The sequence below is a fragment of the Salmo trutta genome, chromosome 22, assembly GCF_901001165.1.
Source record: "Salmo trutta chromosome 22, fSalTru1.1, whole genome shotgun sequence".
NCBI lineage: Eukaryota > Metazoa > Chordata > Actinopteri > Salmoniformes > Salmonidae > Salmo > Salmo trutta.
The window spans coordinates 18,495,441-18,512,267 of NC_042978.1; the positions used below are offsets into that span (position 1 = coordinate 18,495,441).

General features: G+C 45.7%; 1 protein-coding gene across 5 annotated transcripts in view; it reads left to right on the forward strand.

The window, feature by feature from the left end:
* Positions 1-16,827, forward strand: part of LOC115158278 (transducin-like enhancer protein 1) — a 41,781-nt gene that overhangs the window by 14,140 nt on the left and 10,814 nt on the right. For 2 of the 5 annotated variants that reach the window (XM_029707036.1, XM_029707035.1), the window contains 9 exons: positions 3,420-3,559; positions 11,503-11,566; positions 12,829-12,873; positions 14,557-14,619; positions 15,053-15,157; positions 15,805-16,042; positions 16,230-16,291; positions 16,491-16,586; positions 16,690-16,734. In XM_029707036.1, coding sequence (XP_029562896.1) covers positions 3,420-3,559; positions 11,503-11,566; positions 12,829-12,873; positions 14,557-14,619; positions 15,053-15,157; positions 15,805-16,042; positions 16,230-16,291; positions 16,491-16,586; positions 16,690-16,734 — 858 coding nt within the window. The remainder of the gene's footprint in view (positions 1-3,419; positions 3,560-11,502; positions 11,567-12,828; positions 12,874-14,556; positions 14,620-15,052; positions 15,158-15,804; positions 16,043-16,229; positions 16,292-16,490; positions 16,587-16,689; positions 16,735-16,827) is intronic. The other 3 variants (XM_029707039.1, XM_029707038.1, XM_029707040.1) reach the window with 3 other exon arrangements.

Genomic DNA, 16,827 nt, shown 5'->3' on the forward strand with positions numbered 1-16,827 from the left:
AGTTTTTGTCTTGATGGAGATCCACTTGTGGACAAGTTTCAGCCTTCTGTAGTGCTGAGCGATTAGTGCTTTTTAAAGTCTGTTCAGTTTCATTTCAAACATAAAAAATAGAATCAGTTTTCGGTTTGTTCTTTTTTCGGACATTAAATGGCCTTGGTGGGTTGAATGCTGTAACAACACTGAATAAAACAATTACTAGAAGTCCCATCATGGTAGTGACTGCCCATTTACTTCTTATCACTTATTAACCATCATTTATTCACATTACTTTAATAAAATATTTGTGTATATTTCTTTTTTTTTATGACTTATTTAATTCCAAGTCATCTCATCACTATAGAACTGCTGTCTGGAAAAATCACTATTTTAGTAGTTCTTCAAAGTATATAAGGCAGAGTTTTATGTCTCCCGAAGACCAACTATCAATCACTCATGTACTTTCAGGTAGAGAAAGCCCTGCAATGCAACTCTCACACGTTCTATCTTGGTCAATGAGGTCTCAGTGTCTGCTCCACACAGACCAAGACCAGACTAGTATGGATTATGGTCATTGTAGTTGGTGTAGCATTGAAAATCTGGTAATTATGTAGAATATTGGCCTATTAATTAAACCCACCACTAGAATGCGTGGCCAAAGAGCCCTATTTTCATTTAATCTGACCATAGCACCGGTGCCAATGACGTTTAGCAAACTAGATCTTCCAGCAAGACAATAACCCCAAGTACACACTTGAACCCCACTGAAAATCTGTGGGGGGGCAGTCCATAAGCGCTGACGAAGGATGTCAAGAATCTGGAAAGATTCTGTATGGAGGAATGTTATCTAATCTCATAAAACATTTTAGAAAAATGTTCAGTGCTGTTATCCTCACAAGGTGATGTATTGAGGAACACTAGGAACACCTTCTCTTCCATGACAGACTGACCAGGTGAAAGCTATGCTCCCTTTTTAGATGTAATTTGCTAAATCCACTTCAATCAGTGTAGATGAAGGGGAGGAGACAGGTTAAAGAAGGATTTTTAAGCCTCGATACAATTGAGACACGGATTGTTTATGTGGGCCATTCCGAGAGTAAATGGGCAAGACAAAAGATGTGTGCCATTATATGGGGAATTGTAGTAGGTGCCAGGCGCATCGATTTGAGTGTCTATCAAGAATGGTCCACCACCCAAAGGACATCCAGCCAACTTGACACAACTGTGGGAAGCATCGGAGTCAACATGGGCCAGCATCCCTGTGGAATGCTTTCGACACCCTGTAGACTCCATGCCCTGACGAATTGAGGCTGTTCTGAGGGCAAAAGGGGGTGCAACTCAATATTTGGAAGATGTACATGTACACTACCGTTCAACATTTTTGGGTCACTTAGAAATGTCCTTGTTTTGTAAAGAAAAGCAAAACATTTTGTCCATTTTAAAATAACATCAAATTGATCAGAAATACAGTGTAGACATTGTTAATGTTGTAAATAACTATTGTAGCTGGAAACATTTTTATTTTTTTTGTATTTTGTTTTTTATGGAATATCTACATAGGCGTACAGAGACCCATTATCTTATCGGTAACCATCACTCCTGTGTTCCAATGGCACGTTGTGTTAGCTAATTCAAGTTTATAATTTTAAAAGGCTAATTGATCATTTGAAATCCCTTTTGCAATTATGTTAGCACAGCTGAAAACTGTTGTCCTGATTTTAAAGAAGCAATAAAACTGGCCTTCTTTAGACTAGTTGAGTATCTGGAGCTCAAAATGGCCAGAAACAAAACTTTCTTCTGAAACTTGTCAGTCTATTCTTGTTCTGAGAAATGAAGGCTATTCCATGCAAGAAACTGAAGATCTCGTACAACCATGTGTACTACTCCCTTCACAGAACAGCGCAAACTGGCTCTAACCAGAATAGAAAGAGGAGTGGGAGGCAGCTTCATTAAATTTACCCGCAAAACACCAGTCTCAACGTCAACAGTGAAGAGGCGACTCCGGGATGCTGGCCTTCTAGGCAGAGTTGCAAAGAAAAATCCATATCTCAGACTGGCCAATAAAAAGAACAGATTAAGATGGGCAAAATAACACAGACATTGGACAGAGGAACTCTGCCTAGAAGGCCAGCATCCCGGAGTCGCCTCTTCACTGTTGACGTTGAGACAGGTGTTTTGCAGGTACTATTTCATGAAGCTGCCAGTTGAGGACTTGTGAGGCGTCTGTTTCTCAAACTAGACACTCGAATGTACTTGTCCTCTTGCTCAGTTGTGCACCAGGGCCTCCCATTCTTTCTATTCTGGTTAGAGCCAGTTTGCGCTGTTCTGTGAAGTTTATGTAGACATGGACACACTCAGTGTGTCATGCTAACACGCATACCTGTATGCTTTTAGTGGTGCTGTGCAGGTCCACACTGCAATCACATGCAGGACCCAGTGCTGAATACATTCAGCATGTCCTCTCTCTCGGCCTCTCCCTTCCCCAGTTATCCTTCTCCACCAGGGAATCCAGCAGAATGAACAAGCCTTGTACTTCATTTGACTGTCTAATGCTTCTGCATAGGGCCCACGAGTGGCGCTAACCCACTCAATAATTTTCTATACACACAAACACTGCCTCTCCTCAGTCCTCATCTGTAGCTTTAGCATCAGGGCAGTGGGGTGGGCCTCCATTGACAGAGAGACAGACAGACAGCCGTCAGGCCCTTTGTCTGGCTGTCCTGCTGCATTACCCCTTAGGCCCTGCTAACTAATTGCTCAAAGTCCAGCAGAGTGGGACCAGAGAGGAGGGGCCAGGCTGTTGTGGGTAACACCCATGTGCTCTGATGGGGTGTCCCCTATTCTCCCACTGTATTTTCCTTCCTTTCTTCCAACCCAGACTTAAACATTAAACAAGTGTCTTAATTTGATCAAGAGCCCCTTGTTCCCCTCTCCCTCCTGGTGTCCCTCACATATCTGGCCCCGACACTTTTTTGTTGTTGTCACATCACAATGGTTATTGACTCCCCTGGTTTCTGTACAGTCTCCCCCACATCTTCCCTCCCCTCTCTGTGTGCACACACCCGCCATACACTCATACCACACACGCCTATGTGTCTTTCAGCTCTGTCCTTCAGCTTCAGCTCACTCATCATGGCTCTCCAACTCACTCCCACTGTTCCCCATACAATCACATCTCTCATAGGACCCCCCCCCCCCACACACACACACACACAATTATTGTTTGGCACTCATCTGGTATTTGATTCATACATGAAGGATGTTGACCTAACTTGGAATGTAAACATGCAGTGATAAAATGGGTATGCGTATACCATTTCTGAGAATCTGAGAACATTGCCAAATCACTGCAAAATATATTAAGTATATAGTGGGTGTTGACTGAAAGATTTTCACACTTTTTACAATTATATACTCACAGTGCTTATTCTTTTTCTGCACAGGCACCTCTCCAGCCACCCCCTGGGTCCTCGGCGTCCGCAGTTGCAGCTTCGGGAACCCCCCAGGCCCTGAAGCTCACATACCCAGAGACCTTGGACCGCATCAAGGAGGAGTTCCAGTTCCTCCAGACCCAGTACCACAGGTACACAACCTCCCCTAGTAACTGAAAACACTGCATCTCTCTCTCTCTCTGTCTCTCTCTGTCTCTGTCTATCTGTCTGTCTCTCTGTCTCTCTGTGTGTGTGCTAGCTTACAGCTTATGTAGCTTACAGGGGCCACCAGTGGTTGGAGAACCGCTTAACATCTTATTAGGCTTCCATGACAAGAAGCGAAAGTGGGTTGGTTATATACCAGATCTGTTCTAGAACGCCCACAAACCTCAACCTCAGCTTTTTCTAAGGGGGAAGAAGGAGATGTGAGAGAGACGGCAAAGTACATTGGAGAAAGGGGGCCAGGGAAAGGAAACCGAAGGAACCACAACAATGGATGGAGGCTCATAGGCCTTCTTCATCCTTTAGTTTGTAGATGAAATGGAACATGAGTCTTTCTACGTGTTTATGGGTTTCAATGCTTTGCAAGTTTTCTTGGCGTAGTTTGCTGGGCGTTAGGGGGGAGGCTGGTGCTCTGTTGTTGGGGGAAGGAGTTTCAGAAGATTGAGACTTCACAACAATACAAAAATGTGTGTGTTTGATGTGTGTGTCTTCCTGTGTGTCTCTGTATCTGTGTGTTTGATGTGTGCTCTGATGTTGAGGAATGTAGCCAGAGAAGACCTGAATAGCTTTGACTGTGGGACTCTAGCTGGCTGTTGCGTCGCAGCCTGATTCCCAGCCAGCTCTGCTCTACCTCCCTCTGTTCTCTTGGCATACCTTCACACAGTCACCCACTTTGATTCGACCAGCCAGAATTGGCTATTCCACCCCCTCCCCCAGCTAACTCCTATTGTATGGCCCCCTTTCCCCCACCCTCCACTCCTCCCCACCAAGCCTCCAGCTCAAAGGCTCGCCATACAAACAGCGGGCCAGCGTTCAAACGGGCCTGGCTGATTCCAGACATACCTCTGGATCGCACTACGAGCGTCACCGCTGGCACTCAGCAGCCGGCCCAATCACAGTATCACACCACAGTCCAACAACCGTCTCCGAGCCAGAACACTGGCCTGGTCAGGCAGCAGCCCTGTTCCTCGTAGCACCGCTCTCCCTGCGCCTGTCATAAAACATCTGAAGCATTAATAACACAATATTATTTGGCAACAACCATGCTTGCATGATTAACACTGACTCCATTATCTTCCAACTAATATATTGCATTCTGTGGCAGATTCTAGATTCCACTATAGCGTTCTATGGCAGCGAGCCACATGCAAATTGTTATGCAAAGGATGTTTAGGTAAGACACCAGTCTATTGGGTTAGGGGTGACCTGCTTAGCCTCCCTCAGCAGACACAGGCAAGCTGAAGGTCTCTCCCGACAGAGGATCTCATCAACACACACACCTCTATATTACAGTCCTATTACTGACAGACTAATCAGACTTACTCTAGGTAAAATACATGGCGTGCAGACAGAGACAGACAAGTTAAATGCAGCCTGACACACAGATCAGGGCTAGAAATAGCAGGGCTTCGGTTAGTATTTTGGACCTATTGATCGTGGCTGGAGCCTGATTGCTGTTGCTAAAATGGATTAGGAGGCAGGAAAGAGACTGAGGTAAAGGGATTAGGAATGATGAGCTGTGTGTGTGTTTGCATGTCTCTCTCTGTCTTTGTGATTCTGTGTGTGTGTGTGCGCGTGTGTGTGCGCGTGTATCTACTTTCTGTGTGTGTGATACTAGATATGTGGACCTTTTATAGAAGAGGAATATATTAATTAAACAGCTAGATGGGTGGGTCACCTAATGTACAGCTGTCACATTACTGCATGAAGTATACTTGTTTGTGCCTGCCAAGTTAGTTGTGTGTGTGGGTGTGTGTGTGGGTGTGTGTGTGTGTGTGTGTGTGTGCACTGTGTGTGTTCTGCAGCTGCTCTTTAAACAACCTCTAATCAGCAGACTGGAGGGAGACAGTGAGAAGCTGCTGAAATATGAAGCTCTTATTACAGTAGGTCTCTCTACACACACACACACACACTGGTCGTCGTGACTGGGGAGTGTGTGACACAGAAACAGTTTTCATATGAACAGCAGCGTTGGCCCACATGTAGCCTAGTAAGTGTGTTGTTGTTTTGTATTGAGGTCTGAAGTGAAGGAGAGGCTCTCAGAATGTTAACATGCTGCCACTCAGGGAACACTCAAGAGCACACGCTCCTCTCTACCGCTCTGCAAGTATTGCACTGTTTGATACCAGGACTGTGCTCAAAACAACAATGTATTTGTGTTTGTGTAACCGACTGTGTTGAGCTGATGGAACATTGGGTTTATGTCAGTGGCGGTCGGTGCTGTTTAAGATTAGGGAGGACACATTTTTATTTTTATTTGCATTTTTCTTCTATCACAACATATTGGATGACTGTCGTTCATATTCCATTCACCCAGTTCAATGTAACATCGATAGGTTTAGACTACTAAATGATACGAGAATTTGCCATTTACCCATCATGAAGTTGCTACAACCTAGCCCACAAATGAACATTTATAATGTAGGCGCACAGGTCGAGAGACAAATTGGAGTAATCAAGGTGACAGACAGTGATGCATTCAATACCGCCTTGCACACTCTTGCCTGCATCTAGCTGATCTGATTTTCCCAAAGCATCTTAAGGCTAAGGTCATCTTACGATCCTATGGTTCTAATGATGAACTTAACATTGGGAAACTGGGCCCTGGGGTGATTTTGTCCAAACAGTTCTGTTTTGCAATTAAAAAATAGTTTCTATTGGACATATTCCGGTAGGTCCCCCCCTGTTTCATTCAGTTTGCTTTCATAGCAGCCACATACAGCATCATCACTTTGCTTGTTGTATAATTCCTTTTCGCATCTGTGCTCTCCTCCTCTCACCTTTTCCCTTCGCTTGTGGACTTCAGTTCACGACACAGTTGTCTGTGACCAGGCGCAAAATCCTCTCAAAAGCCAAACCTTCATACCGTTACTGCTGACCGTTACACCACCTACATCATTGTCACCATATTAACATTATACCGGTAGTCAACAAACTAGAACTAACGTGTTAGTAAACATCCAATCCATGTGTATCATCACAGCAAGCAGTTTAGCAGTTAAAATTCTGTGCTTTTAAGAAACTCCCTGGTTTTCCCTGAAACTCCCACAATCAGAAGGGAATAAACAGGAAATCCGGACTCTTACAACCAGGATTTCTGGGAAACCAGTGATTTTATTGAAAGTTCCTGGAATTTTGCAACCTTAGTGACTGAGCATGTGTTTGGTGGGGTGGTTACTGGTTAGTGCTTAAATTAGCTTTAATGCGGGTGTGGGTCTGTGGGCATGTAGTCATAAAAGGACTCTTTACAGTAAACTAGCCGTGTGTGTGTGTGTGTGCACACAATCTTTACTGTAAACTCACACATGCTGGTTAGTACAGAGAACAGGGAGGGGTCTGTTTGGGGTTACCATGCTATTGTGTGTCTAAATTGCAGCTTTGGGCCTCTTCTCACTCCAAGAGATTGCCCAGAGATTCTGAGGAAAACACCCTTGCATAGACCTTTTATTGTAATGTAAACTTGAGAACTTGTCACGTCTCGACCGCTACCTGCAGAGGTCATGCACCACAGTCCTGACAATTGCCCCCCTCCAAGCAGGGCAGTGTAAACAGAATTTAGCTAAGTTAGTATGAGGAGGATGCAGATAGTTCGTTTAGTTTGCTACCTAGCGCTGTACAATATGAATGACACTGTATGATAACGTTACTGTACGTTTATATTCGTATGAGAGCGGTAAATATTCATTTTTTACAATGCTAAAGTTAGCTACTTGATGAAGCAAATGTCGTTAGCCAACGTTACTTAGCTAGCAGCTGTGCCACTTTGGCTGTGTTACTGTCTTGCAGCTAAATGAATGAGTGCATGGACAAGAAAACAAACCATTTAAATGTCTGTACATGCTTGTGAATTGTTGCATTATTCAAGAGTGGAATCTGGTTTTGTTGCATTAATCAAGAGTAATATGGTAGATGCATGAAAAATTGCTCACATAGCTAGCTAGTTTGAATAGTTTGCATACTTATGGCAAACTAACTGTGACATTTATGGTACATCAGAACTGTGAAGCCTAGAAAGTCACCTGAACCCTCTCTCGGCATGGACATTCTATTGCAAATGTAAATTGAAAAGTTTATGTACATATTATGTCAATTACATTTTGTCCCGATGCCTCTCGTCCAACTTTCGTCAATCTGAATAAGCTCTTGTTTAGTGCGTGCTCGCTCACACCGTTGGGAGATGATGAGGCTGGTGGTTCGCTGGTGTGTGTGTGTGTGTGAGCGCAGAGACGGCGGAACAATTTTGACAGGGCGTGCGAAAAATAAAAAGTTGATGCATCGTTTTATTATTTCCTACATTTGGTATGCTATTTGTTAGTCAACGTGTCTATAATTAGACAGGCCTACATCATTACGCGACGCTCTAGAACAGGGGTTCTCAAACGTTTTCACTCATGGCCCCCTTCCAGCATTGGGAACCCCCCCTTAAATCCTGCAATTCTACACATATTTTTTTGTGTGTTCATGTCATATTTTTGTGACTCAAACGATACAACAAAACCAATGAGCTAAAAAAACCGAGCTAAAAAACGTTAGCAGACATGGGCTAGTTGATTGGGACATTTCTAGCTCTCTAAGTAATGCAATGACTGACATGAGGAGAGGAACAGATGATGCACTGCACCATGTGCATTCTACTAGAGTAAACAACTTTCCACTTTCAGGAGTGGACTGCAATGGGGAAAGACTACCTGGACTCGTCCAATAACGAAGGCACATCTTCATTCTCCATTGCAAGACGTTTTGACATATGTGCCATTGCATGGCCTAATTAACACCATGCAGGTGTGTGGGTAGAGGGTTGTGAGAGGGAGAGGTAGCGCAGATGTAGCATCGTCATTAGTCACCTGCTACTATAGCTCGGACACCCTGTGGAGCCAGCCATACAATGTATTCTGCAATACACCAGTGTGTGTGCTTGTGAGGGAGTGTGTGTGTGCAGTGAACATACATGCCTCTGTGTAATCGTGTGTGCGTGGGGTAATGGTCCTCTGCTGACAGAGCCGTCTGAGTGGTGGCAGGTTGCAGATTTGTAGCGCATTCCGACGATCATCTTATCTGCTGTCACGGAGAGGAGAGCAGAGGACGCTGCTGCATAGCAGGCTCACATCTCTCGCTCTCTCTCTCTCTCTCTCTCTCGCTCGTTCTCTCGGTCTCTCTTTCTCTCCCTGCCATCTCAGTGACAGCTGTACAGATAACTCATCCAAAGGTTTTTGACTTCTCAAACACGGCAGAAAGGTAACACTATATGATGCCCAGTGTCCTGATTTTAATTCAACCACTTACTTAGATAACTAGCAAGTTAAACTTAGAGGTCGTGTTAATGCAACATTCTGTGTTTTTCACGCAGAATATTTTTTTATAAATGCACACATCTATCTAAAATGCTTCTTATTGTAATTTCTACTCAGCATCAGACTAATTTTATGCTGCAGTTGCACTTCTCCACTAGGATTAGAATTCCCATTCATGAATTCTATCAGCAGACAGCCTCTGACTGATGTTTAGCCACTTTTCTCGGGGTAGCCTACTTTTCTCTGGTTAAATGCAAGATTAACTAAGCAAAACATTAGGAAATGTAGCTGGCTACATTCTTTATGTTAAACATGAGCAATATGATGGCCATGCATCGTTTTTGCAAAAAATACCTTGCTTTTTTTGTGTGGCTGCCAGCCAAATAGCGTTGCACTTCTGTTGTCATCTGATGAGACTGAAGCTATACTGAACAAAAATATAAACGCAACATGTGAAGTGTTGGTCCCATGTTTCATGGGCTGAAATAAAAGGCCACTCTAAAATGTACAGTTTTGTCACACAACACAATGCCACAGATGTCTCGTGTTTTGAGGGAGCAGAACTCACCTGCTCTGCTTTCTGCTGTTGTGCTATTTACAAACAGACGTGACTGGCTCACCTGTTCTGGGGAACTATCATAAGCTTCATAATGTAAAATAATGTGACCGGTGAAATGAAGAACGTGATCTGCTTTATATCCTAATGTATTGCGCAAGTTGACTGCAGGTATTTACTTAAAAAGTAGCAAAAAATATTCACATTTATAGAAAAACTTCAAAGAAATACTATTGACGGTATTGAAAAACCATCCTGTGACTTTCTAAATACCCCGGTATACTGCCCAAGCTTAGTGTTTGTATGTATCGTGTACCACACACGTGAGGAAAGTCACCCTTCTGAGATGCCCAGGTCTAGGTGAACAGATACAGATAGAATTGTCACTTCTCAGAAATCCTGCTGTAGGTGACTTCTGCAGAGCCGCAATTCCACTGTAATAAAATCTATCAGGGGAATAAATGTAATCCCCTGAGCTTTCTGCCATCCTCCATCTCCTCACCCTCTTGTCTGCTCCACCACCTTCCCCCTCCCTCCCTGGCGGTGATAAATGAGTCAATTATGTGCGGCAGCGCGGGCCTTCTGAAGGGGAGCGGATGTGCTGTTATTACCTGTTGCAGCCTGGTAATGTTGCAGTATTAATCATATTCTAATTTCCCAGGCCCTCGCTGCTCTCCCACGCATAAATCTGCCGCACGCAAACAAGTCAGCAGCGTGCCTGCCGGGGTGAAATACAGCCCAGGGGGAGGGTGGAGAGGAGAACGGAATCGAGGGTAGGGGGGGTGTGTGAGTAAAGGACACAGGGGAGGGAGCTGTTGGCTGACTGGCTGATTCCTTAAAGGAAAAATCCACCCAAAACCACTAATTCATATAATTATTGGTGTTAAATAACACTCATGTGAGAACAATATCTTTTGTGAACAAATGTTTAATTTTGTCGTTTATAATAAGGTTGGTAGCAATGTGAAAATTGTTGTGGAAATGTATTACAGTTCAAGTTCTCTAAAAAAAAATACAATGCAATGCTCTATGGGCTGGCTTGCTAGCTAGCAAATGTAGCTACACACAATAATACCTAAGTCAATATCAGCATATGAAGTAGCTAGTTAGTGGAGTTTGTTTAGGCAATTATACAGCTATCAATTTAGGAGTCTACAGTCTCAGCATGTTCAACCTGCAGATCGAGTCTGACATTCACAACGGCACCATGCAATGCAGCCTGGACTGAAAAGGCAGACAAATAAGAGATATAAGAGATAAATAAGGTGAAGGACCCTCAGTTAAATTACACATTTCGTGAGGTAGGAATATTGCAAAAATATAGTTAATGGCTTTCACAATCTCCTATTAAATTCCAATGTAGTGAGCGGCTGATTTTTCTGCCTGCTTGAATGGCAATAGCTCTGATAAACATGAATTCACTCTGGGAATTGTTGGAACATCATGCAGAGATGCACAAAAACTAACATTCAAAATGGGTGAATCTTTTCTTTTTAAAGGAGGGCTGTGTGCGTGCTGGGCTCAGGATTCCTGGGTTGCCTTGGTGCGGCATGGTCACAGGGTGACTTGGCAGGGACATACGGAGAGAGGAAGGGTCAGACAAAGGGACAGGGGGACAAATGGAGGGAAGGAGAGAGGGAGGAGGGGACTGAGGGAGGGAGATTGGAAGGGGGAGAGTGGAGGGATTGGGAGGGAGAGGTGCGTCGCGTACCCTGCCCTTCTATGACACCTTGGTCCTGGCTTGCCTGGTCTGTTCTGGCTTGGTGTCGAGCGCTAAGCGTGAGTCATCTATTCCTGGTGTGTTCTGAAGTGATAATGTCCTGTCACCAGCCCAATCCTATCTTTGCTGGGACAAATCTAGCTGCAGGTGTCTGCACTGCCTACTAAATATGGACCTGTGTTTGTGTTAATGTTCATATATTTCAGGCTCTGTCTGTCGGGAACTTTTTAGATGTACTGTATGAATCCGAAAAAATAGAACAGTATTATGATAGAGTATCTGCCTTTCTCTAAATCTTTCCTACAGCCTGAAGATGGAGTGTGAGAAACTGGCCACAGAGAAGACTGAGATCCAGAGACACTACGTCATGGTGAGACCCGCAAGAACACACGCACACACTCCCCATCCACAACCTTGGGTGTTCTAACGAACACCATGCTGATGATTCATTTCTGCAGGAGAAGAGTTGAGATCCGTTCTAACGAACAACATGCTGATGGTTCATTTCTGCAGGAGAAGAGTTGAGATCCATTCTAACGAACACCATGCTGATGGTTCATTTCTGCAGGAGAAGAGTTGAGATCCATTCTAACGAACAACATGCTGATGGTTCATTTCTGCAGAAGAAGAGTTGAGATCCATTCTAACGAACAACATGCTGATGGTTCATTTCTGCAGGAGAAGAGTTGAGATCCATTGTGTAGCTTTCCCAGACGGAGCAGACAGACAAGACAACTCTCTCTCTGGTAACACACAGACAGCTGTCTGTCTGTCTGTTGACTACACTGTACCACTCATGCCAGCATCTGGCAAGGGATTACACATCACACCCACTGGAAACCACATGGACCACAGACGTATGCAAGCACACACAGCACATATTACGTTGTGTGTATGTTTGAAGTGTGCGTGTGTTGTCTCCAGCTCTGATATGGGTAATCCTCCACATTCCTGGCGGTGTTCATACCGAGGCTGTGATCAGAGAGCGCCCTAACCACAGCTGACTGTGTGTTGCCCAGTGCCCACTGTGGCAAAAGGAGCTATGTGGCAGTCTGGCACAGCCCCGGCGCTTGGCATACATCTCCACCCATTTCTCTCTTCTTTTTAGCTCAGAATTTTGGAGTCTGCAAGTCGCCTAGCAACAGCTCTGAATCTTGGCACACCGGCAGAACACAACAGCCAGCTGTCAGGAAGGGCCCTTTTATTGAGCACACACACTTCTGCAGAATATGGAGGGACGGAGTCCACTGCTCCATCAAAAAGCTCTCAGCGCTGCCATTTCTTTATGTCTTCTACCTAGCTGTCAACCCCCTCACTTTTTACTCCTTAACCAACCCTGCTGAAAATGACATGTCAGAATGTCTCACTACAACGTCCGTTTTTAAAATGACTTCAGCTCTGCCCGACAACGATTTTCCATCCTTGCTCTTAACTGAGTGATTGACACCACCTCCATCTCTGTGCTCACATGCCAGGTTGGCATAGCCCAGAGCTGAGGTCATTAAATAAATGAATAAAACCAAGCAAATCGACTTGCCCACTCATCCAGCATTGAAAGGTGTTTAAAAAAATAAATCGTAGATCTGCATATATGCAAATGTACAACCATCAATTTCCGTCTCTCTTTTACAGTATTACGAGATGTCCTACGGCCTTAATATTGAAATGCACAAACAGGTGAGTCTAACCTCCCTCTCTAGTCGACCTGCGACTAGATGAGTAATGTATGTATACTATGCTTCTGGGAGAATCTAGAGAACTGGCCTCCAGCACAACATGCTAACCCGCCCATGATGGACCCATGGCACTGTGCTGCTGTTGCATTAATAGGATTTGCAAACCGAATTCCTATTTCTAGACAGACGAGAGGAGAGGAGAGATGTGCCCTTCCTTCCCAAAGCAGGCGGAACATCCTCTTCTCTCCCCTCATAAATCCTGTCTATTACCACTGCTGACTTCATCCTCCTCCTCCCTCTATCCCTCCCTCTATCTCTTTCTCTATAACCTCCTCCTCTGTCTCTCTATCCTTATATCCCGTAGTTTAATTTCTATATAACCCCCTCTCCTTTTCTCCATTTCTCACCTTCTTTATATCATACCCCCCCGCGCCTGTCTTTCCTTGACACCCCATCCCGTCTCTCCCTCTTCCTCCCTCTCTCCTGCAGACATACAGTCCATGCTGAATTTCACTTTAAATCAGGTCACTGCCTTCAGAGCGTCTGCTCTCTCCCTTCGTTTTGCCATCTCAATCGCTCTGCTTTTGACAAGCCACACGAATCACCCTGCCCTCCTCCTTCCTTCTCTCTGTCTCTTTCTTTCTCTCTCTCACTCCCCCCTCCTCCTTGTGCATCCTGCCTCATTGGCTTTCATTTCCTCAACGCCACAAGAGCCTCCCCGCCTCCTTCTCCCCTCCCCCTTCTTTTCATTTCCCTCTCCCATTTTGTACTCCCCTATTTATGCTCTTTCTCTTGCGCTCACTTGCTCACGGTCTCTCGTTTTATTTGCTCTCTCCCTCCCCCACCACCGTGCCCTTCTCTCCGATCTCCCTGGCTCCCTCTCTCCTGAAGATGTCATTTAGTAGTTGGCGTTCTCTAACAAGAAATCATTGTGTTTCCCTGGTGAGGGTGCTGATGGATTTATGGAGGCAAGTGCTGAAAGGAGGGGGGGGTCTGTACTGCTGGTCTGCAGAATAAGGGAAGAGGATGAGGGTTGAAGGGGGGGACGAGATGAGCAGAGGCAAGAGGAAGAAGGGAGAGGAGGAAGAGTGTGAAAGAGGGTGGGGGGTGGGAGTTGACCACAGCGTCAATAAATCAGTTGGTAGGGAGTGGTGTGATGTGTGGGGCTGTGTCGCCTGGCCGGGCGAGAGAAGAGGGAGACGGTACAGCAGAGGCTAGCTGTCAGCAGGAAAATGGCCCCCGGTCATAATGATGTTGTCATCATGATCTCTGCATGCATATCATTACTGTGTGTGTGTGTGTGTGTGTGTGTGGTGGGGGGGAGACAGAGTATGGTTCTGATACAACACATGGCACAGTGTGTAGGCTTGATTACTTCACTAATGGTAGTGAGAGAAGGAGATGGGGGGAGGAAGAGCTGGCAGACGTCCATGGCTAAGCCCACTGACCCCCAGCAGGTAGCCACGCACACTCTGGGATGGGTGGTCACATTCGATACTGGCCATGAATATTTTACCCGGGCTTCTTGGTAGTGTTTGGATTTGCATGGACCAAATGTGAGGAGCTGAAATATTTACAACACTGGCCCTCGCAGCCAGACCTGCTCAGGTTCTGGGGTGTGTGTTGCTTTGATGAGCACACACATGGTGTCCTCACACGCAATCTCATTTACATTTTTTTGCAGACAGAGATCGCCAAGCGGCTGAACGTGATCTGTGCCCAGCTCATCCCTTTCCTGTCACAGGAGGTGAGATCACCTGAAGACAGGCGCGCGTGCACACACACACACACACACACACACACACACACACACACACACACACCGCAAATCAAACACAGACACACAAAAACACACGGTCATGCATATTAACACATCAGTAACACATTCAGTATCTCTCTGACAGCCACCTACACTCTGAGGCGTGCACATGCATGCTGCTAGTACCCAACAACTCACAGTAAAACATTGACATACCTCTATGCAGCAGGCACACACATTTACACAGTGACATGAACCCTTATGGAGCTTCAAAGCGTGACTGTTATTCCTCCTAAACATGTACATACTTTATACCACATGCTGTAGTACTGGTCTTGAAGTATTATTAGTGACTTTGCAAAGCACGTTAAAATTCAGACCTTTCCTTTCAAGTTCACTGTTACCTTGGTTTGTCCCACAGCACCAACAACAGGTGGTCCAGGCCATGGAGCGCGCCAAGCAGGTGACTATGGGGGAGTTAAATGCGTCTATAGGGGTACGTGGACTCCCCCCTCTACCTCATACAGTGTGTACCTTCATCCTCTCAAACATCTTTATTTTTGCCTGTTTTGTTTTTCTGTGGATAGCCAATTCACCCTCCTTCCAGCATACACACACACACACACACACACACACACACACACACACACACATTGGTCTCTTAGTGTGGGCCTAACAGGAACAGGTTGAGATGAGACTGTTAGGAAACGTAGCGAGAGAAGAGAAGGAGAGATGACACTATCTGTGTGTCTGCACATCGCTAGTGCTGGGTGCCAAGAGACAACACATGGCCTCACCAAACCAGAGGAATGACGTTTCAATTCACACATCAATTCTTAGTCTGAGAAAAATGCCAATCGCATTTCACTGATATCTGAGTTTTTTTAAATAAATTACAAACCAAAAATAATACAATTATGATTTTCTTGCCTTCACATCATTCCAACCATGCACTCCATGGTTTGATTTTTGTGGCAGTGCTCTCTCTCCTAGGGAGGTGCTCCTTTCCTCCACTCACACTCCATTTTGGATGGCACCATGCATGGGCTCCTCCATTAATGGATCCACCTCTCTCTGTATACCTCTCCCTTCAGCCCCTCCCCTGTCCAGTCCACCTCTAACCCAGTAGACCACAACTCAACCCCGGTCTTGTTTTCTCTCTCCTCCCTCCAGCAACAGCTCCAGGCACAGCACCTCTCTCAGCACGTGGCCCAGGGCCTGCAGGGTCTGCAGGGCCTGCAAATGGGGCCCCACCCCGGGGGCCTCCCTCACCCTGGCCTGGCGCTGGGCGTTGGGTCCGGCCTACTGGCCCTGTCCGGGGCCCTGGGGGCCCAGCTGGCTGCCAAAGAGGGCCATGAGAGGGCCCACATGGAGGCTGCCGCTGCTGCAGCCGCCGCAGAACACCACAGAGGTATGGGCTGGGATGGGAAATTAGGTTGGCCAGGTTTGGGTTAGGCTGCATGGGGAGAGTTGGTTTTGGTTGGGTTTAGAGTAGTTGTGGTTGGTCAATGTGAGGTTGGGATTGGCTGGGGCATGTTTTTAGCTGTGTGTTTGTGAGAATGGTGATAGTCATGCTGTATTGTGTTTGCTCTGTTTTGGCTGGCTGCGGGGACGCGGGGCGATGCTGTCCATCATGGACGTAGACCGCGAGGCTGGACCGGTGAGTACACTACACTTCAAGTTCCCTACACCCAAGTACGCTACACCATACTACATCTCCATTCTCTATCCCCCTCACGGACACTGAACCCCAGTCGATGCTGTGTGATTTTTTTTCTCCCCATCACATTTCGCCGGGGTGGTTATGAAGTTGACATGATGAAACAGTCCCTCTCACCTCGTTATCTTTCCCTCCTCAGAGCTCTATGTCCAACGGGGATAAGGGCCGTTCAGCAGACTACCTCAGCAATGGGAAGAAGAGGAAAGCTGACGAGAAGGAGTTCATGACAGATTATGTTAGTATGCTGAGTTGATTACCAATTGTGGGTGTTTGTGTTCAGTAATTAGTTAATTTGTGTGTGTTCCATTTTTAACTAAAAGCCCACATTTTGATTGCAGGGCAGCGATGCGGATAAGAGTGATGATAATTTGGTGGTGGATGAGGTGAGTTGGTCCATCTCTGCGCCTCAGTTCAGACCCAAATTGACTCTGATAATTGACTGATTCAGATTGATGAGAGAAACACTCAGCGGGCCC